At 43.6% G+C, this 6,060-nt stretch overlaps 1 protein-coding gene across 1 annotated transcript; it reads left to right on the top strand.

Annotated features, from left to right (window-relative positions):
- LOC109193014 (carbamoyl-phosphate synthase large chain, chloroplastic-like) lies at positions 1-4,916 on the top strand. The gene is made up of 3 exons (XM_019343775.1): positions 1-1,638; positions 2,064-2,756; positions 3,165-4,916. Exons 1-3 carry the CDS (start codon positions 295-297, stop codon positions 4,728-4,730), a joined length of 3,603 nt encoding a protein of 1,200 aa, XP_019199320.1. The 5' UTR covers positions 1-294; the 3' UTR covers positions 4,731-4,916.
- Positions 4,917-6,060: the final 1,144 nt, after the last annotated feature.

The raw sequence follows: 6,060 nt of genomic DNA, 5'->3' as shown, positions 1-6,060 counted from the left end.
AACGTTGTTTGTTGCTTTGGCCTTTGAGCGGCGGCTCTCATCTTCTGAGTTCTGCCACTCTACTGATCTACTCCAATAATTATCAAGACAACATTTTAGCTGACCTCCAACTCAGATATTCTCTGCAATTTCCGTTTCCTTTTTATATATTCCCACAACTTTCCCCATATAGCTTCCAAGACTCGGTTTTTACCCGCCACATTCACCCCTCGAAAACCCTAGTGCTTCTTAAACCCAAAAGGGTCTTCGTACTAAACTTCATTGGAACTAGGGAGGAGACTTAGAGTGTGAGAAATGGGGTTTTGTATGAATCACTGTGAGAATGTTGTGTCCAAGCTCGTTTCTTCGTCGTCTTCGTCCTATACCCTTGCGCCTGCTAAGCCCTATTTATCCAAATCAGATGCTTTTCGGGTTTTTGCCCAGTTTAGGAAAACAAGCGCGAAGAAGAAATCATCATGCTTGAGCCTCCAATATCAGCCCGTGGTCTTGCGTTCGGGCAAAGTTTGGGCCCGAACGAGCCCGATTCGATGCCAGGGCAGTGAGGGTTCTAGTAAGCAAACGGTGGTGGGGAAGAGGACGGATATCAAAAGGATTTTGATATTAGGCGCCGGGCCTATAGTGATTGGGCAAGCCTGCGAGTTTGATTATTCAGGGACGCAGGCGTGTAAAGCGCTTAGGGAAGAAGGGTACGAGGTGATTTTGATTAACTCAAACCCTGCCACCATTATGACTGACCCAGAAATGGCGGACAGGACTTATATTGAGCCTATGACGCCCGAGCTTGTGGAGCAGGTGCTCGAGAAAGAGCGGCCGGATGCTTTGCTGCCCACCATGGGCGGCCAGACGGCTCTCAACCTCGCGGTGGCTTTGGCCGAGAGCGGGGTTCTTGACAAGTATGGTGTGGAGTTGATTGGGGCGAAACTCGATGCCATCAAGAAGGCAGAGGATAGGGATCTGTTTAAGCAGGCTATGAAGAACATTGGGCTAAAGACACCCCCTTCCGGGATTGGGACTACCCTCGAGGAGTGTTTCGAGATTGCTAACTCGATAGGGGAGTTTCCCTTGATTATCCGGCCAGCGTTTACATTGGGAGGGACCGGGGGAGGGATTGCTTACAACAAAGAGGAGTTCGAGGCCATTTGCAAATCGGGGCTCGCTGCTAGCTTGACATCTCAGGTTTTAGTCGAGAAGTCTTTGTTGGGGTGGAAGGAATACGAGCTCGAAGTGATGAGAGACTTGGCAGACAATGTGGTTATCATTTGTTCCATCGAGAATATCGACCCGATGGGCGTGCATACAGGGGACTCCATCACTGTGGCTCCTGCTCAGACATTGACAGACAAAGAGTACCAACGCCTTCGGGATTACTCCATTGCTATCATCAGGGAAATCGGGGTCGAATGTGGCGGTTCGAATGTACAATTCGCAGTCAATCCCGAAGACGGGGAGGTAATGATAATCGAAATGAACCCCAGGGTTTCAAGATCCTCAGCATTAGCCTCAAAAGCTACCGGTTTTCCAATTGCCAAGATGGCTGCTAAGCTCTCAGTTGGCTACTCACTGGACCAGATTCCTAACGATATCACAAAGAAAACACCCGCAAGCTTTGAACCTTCCATCGACTATGTTGTTACAAAGGTAAGACTTTTTTTCCTTCTTACAGTAGTTTTCAATTTTTAATATCTTATGGCTAGTGTTGATATTGACAAATGCATAAAGTACCATGATAGCTGATGTCATTGGTCTGTATAAGCTGATTATTTTAAGAAGACTTGCATTAGTTTAAGGTTGATGTCTTTCCTCAATTGTCGTTGTTCATGATGACTCCAAAAAGGTATCTATTTCAAGGCTTAATATAACTTTGGCATTGAAAGAAACAGGAAATTTATAACCTCAATTTAATTTCCACTGTGGTTCTATTGCGTTTTTTCAGATTGGGGATACTTCTTCTCAGTATACATATGCCAAAGCATGTTCATATATTTGTATTTCCCTTCATCTAATGTATTCATATTTTTGTGATTCTTTGTTTTGTTTTTTGCAATAAAATGGAAAATGGGCAGATACCCCGGTTTGCTTTTGAGAAATTTCCTGGATCAGAGCCAATACTGACAACGCAAATGAAGTCTGTTGGGGAATCCATGGCTGTAGGCCGAACATTCCAAGAATCATTTCAAAAAGCAGTTCGATCTTTAGAATGTGGTTATTCTGGCTGGGGTTGTGCCCCTATTAAAGAGCTAGACTGGGACTGGGACAAATTAAAGTACGGTCTTCGTGTGCCTAATCCTGATCGCATTCACGCCATATATGCTGCAATGAAAAGGGGAATGAAGGTTAATGACATCCATGAGCTCAGTTTCATCGACAAGTGGTTCCTTACACAACTTAAGGAGCTCGTAGATGTTGAACAATATCTTTTGGCTCACAACTTGTCGACCTTGACAAAGGATGATTTCTATGAGGTGAAAAAGAGAGGTTTTAGTGACAAACAGATAGCTTTTGCAATGAAATCAACTGAGGAAGAAGTTCGTTCAAAGCGTTTGTCGTTGGGCATAAAACCAGCATATAAGCGAGTTGATACATGCGCTGCAGAATTCGAGGCTGATACTCCGTATATGTACTCAACTTATGACGTCGAGTGTGAATCGGCCCCCACTCAAAGGAAGAAAGTTTTGATTTTGGGCGGTGGACCAAACCGAATTGGACAGGGAATCGAGTTCGATTACTGTTGCTGCCACACATCTTTCGCCCTTCAGGTTCGTGCTTTACCTAACTTCTTAGGGATCTACTTTTGTCACCGTGTCTTTAAATGTCTTTATGTTTGTGAGTTAAAAGAGCCATGAAATTGGAAACCGTCAAATCGAAACATCTTTGTTGAGATTAACAAGAACAAGAAAATAATAATAATGGCAGAAAAAGGTAAACAAGACAAGATTTACGTGGCTCGGCAATGTGCCTACATCCACGGGAGTGAAAGTATCCTGGATCATGAGATACATTCAATATATTTATAGGCATCTAATCTCCCAAAGGTTTAAGGCTAGGTTAGTTCCGAAGGGGTTTTCTCAACAGTTCTCTGATACCAATTTGTTAATCTCAACAATCTTCATGGATTTGTTAGCATGTCACGTTACTACTTTTTAATAATTGCGTGATACATGCAGGATGCTGGCTACGAAACAATCATGATGAATTCGAATCCCGAGACAGTATCTACAGATTATGACACGAGTGACCGTCTCTACTTTGAACCTCTAACGGTTGAAGATGTCCTGAATGTAATCGACTTGGAAAGACCCGATGGCATCATTGTGCAGTTTGGGGGTCAAACCCCGTTGAAACTGGCTCTTCCGATTCAGCAATACTTGGATGCAAACAAACCTAAGTGCAGAAGCGGGACCGAGTATGTTCGTATTTGGGGTACTTCACCTGATTCCATAGACGCTGCTGAGGATCGGGAGAGGTTTAATATTATCTTGAATGAACTAAAGATTGAGCAACCGAAAGGCGGCATTGCCAAGAGTGAAAAAGACGCTCTTGCTATTGCGGCGGATATAGGGTATCCGGTTGTTGTCCGGCCTTCCTATGTCTTGGGTGGCCGTGCGATGGAGATTGTTTACAGTGACGACAAGCTTGTGAAATACCTTGAGAACGCTGTCGAGGTGGACCCCGAGCGGCCTGTTTTGATCGACAAATATTTATCCGATGCCATCGAAATTGATGTTGATGCGCTTGCTGATTTGCACGGTAATGTAGTGATTGGTGGAATTATGGAGCATATCGAGCAGGCTGGGGTTCACTCGGGTGACTCTGCTTGCATGCTTCCCACGCAAACAGTTTCGGCATCGTGTCTCGAGACAATCCGGTCGTGGACCGCAAAATTAGCAAAGAGACTGAACGTGTGCGGGCTGATGAACTGTCAGTATGCAATCACGGCTTCCGGGGATGTTTTCTTGCTCGAGGCTAACCCCCGTGCATCACGAACCGTTCCTTTCGTGTCCAAGTCGATCGGGCGCCCGTTGGCTAAATACGCTTCACTTGTCATGTCGGGAAAATCTCTTCACGACCTACACTTCACCGAGGAGGTTATCCCGAGACATGTATCCGTGAAAGAGGCCGTTCTCCCGTTCGAGAAATTCCAAGGCTGCGATGTGCTCCTTGGCCCCGAGATGCGCAGCACCGGCGAGGTAATGGGTATATACTTCGAGGCTTCGGTCGCTTTTGCCAAAGCGCAGATAGCTGCGGGCCAGAGATTGCCGCACTCGGGGACTCTGTTCCTGAGCTTAAATGACCTCACGAAGCCCCAACTCGCCACCATAGGTCGAGCTTTTGCGGACATCGGGTTCCAAATAGTCGCCACTTCTGGAACTGCACACGTGCTCGAACTAGAAAGCATTCCGGTGGAGAGGGTGCTGAAGATGCACGAAGGGAGGCCTCACGCCGGTGACATGATCGCAAATGGGCAGATCCAGTTGATGGTGATCACTAGCTCGGGCGACTCGCTCGACCAGATTGACGGGCGCAAACTGAGGAGGATGGCGCTTGCGTACAAGATCCCGGTGATCACCACCGTTGCCGGGGCGTTGGCGACTGCCAAGGCAATCAAGAGCTTGAAGCAGAACAAGATCGAGATGTCGGCTCTTCAGGACTACTTCAACATTCCCACGGAAGCAGAGAGTGGCAAAAACCTGCAGTCTGTATCCTCCATTTCTTCTTCTTCTTCTAGCTGATTAGACATGAGAGAAAAAGTGAAATTCTTGTTTTTATGTTCCCTGCGGTTTTGATCTTATTGCTATCAAATTCCATTCCAGACTCTCTTGACTTATTGGGTTTGTTAAGGATGTATTCTTCCTTTTCATTGCTGCTTTGTAGATTACTCAGTGTTACTAATAAAAGCCACATCTTTGGTGTATCTACTGTTCAGTGTGATCAGAACTCATTAAAAAAAAAAAAGTATAACAACGTATCACGGTTCGATTCTGGTTTTTGAACAAACCGGAGCTGATGGTTTTGGTTTGAACTGCCAGTTTTAACTTTTATTTTTGCAAAATCTATTTTTATTTTTAAATTAATCAAACAATTAAATTATGTTTTAGAGATAACTCTCTTCATCCACCTGTTGTGACTACTTGTGAGTGGGGATCAAAAGATCCAGATCAAGAAAGTAATGAAAATGAAGTAGAGTTTACGTAAGATCAATATCAAGAACATACTTGATATTGAAAATGAAAATGAAGAAGAGTTTACGTAGTTAGGCCAAATAAGCCTATTTATGGGCAATTTATATTGTGCGCCCTGGTGCAAAACGACGTCGTTTTGCACCTTTTTAAAAAAAAGAATTTAGCTTTTTCGTGTTTGCTGTTAACTTGTTAAAAAAAAAATTCATGTTTTAAAAATGTACATAATTGTATATGAGAATGTATATAATTGTATAACCGAATACACATAAACTTTTAACTGTTAAAAAAATTGCGTGTTCAAATGTACATAATTGTATAAAATAATGTACATAATTGTATAACATAATGTACATAATTGTATAACATAATGTACATAATTATATAACATAATACACATACACTCTGTCGCGTCGACTTTCTACACAACTTAACAAAACGACGTAGTTTTGGGAGGCGCAGGGCGCATAGTGCTATGTGCACCGTGGTGCAGAGTATAACGATTGCTATTTATGGACAATTCTAATTGTATATTTACAAAATTATCCCCGTATAACGCCCCGTAATATATTTACAAATTATCCCTGGATAACGCCCCGTAATATATTTACAAAATTACCTCTATATCGCACGCCCTGCATCCCCAACCTAAACTACGAAGATAAGTTCTATTGCTCTGCTTTCTTTATCTTCAACGCATGTCATCTTCCAGCAACATATGGCACATACACAACACTACTGTGCCTCGAACTCTCTTCCTATAAGAAAAATCCCAATAGTATTGTTACGTACTTACGTTGGTATGTTGGAACACTAGTTTCTTGGACAGGGACATCTCTAAACAGTAGAATCGTCAAGCTAGCCGAACCTAACTCAGCTTGCG

This window comes from Ipomoea nil, unplaced genomic scaffold (genome assembly GCF_001879475.1).
Source record: "Ipomoea nil cultivar Tokyo-kokei standard unplaced genomic scaffold, Asagao_1.1 scaffold1834, whole genome shotgun sequence".
NCBI lineage: Eukaryota > Viridiplantae > Streptophyta > Magnoliopsida > Solanales > Convolvulaceae > Ipomoea > Ipomoea nil.
The sequence above is the reverse complement of the archived record's forward strand: the minus strand, read 5'-3'. Positions and strand labels throughout refer to the sequence as shown.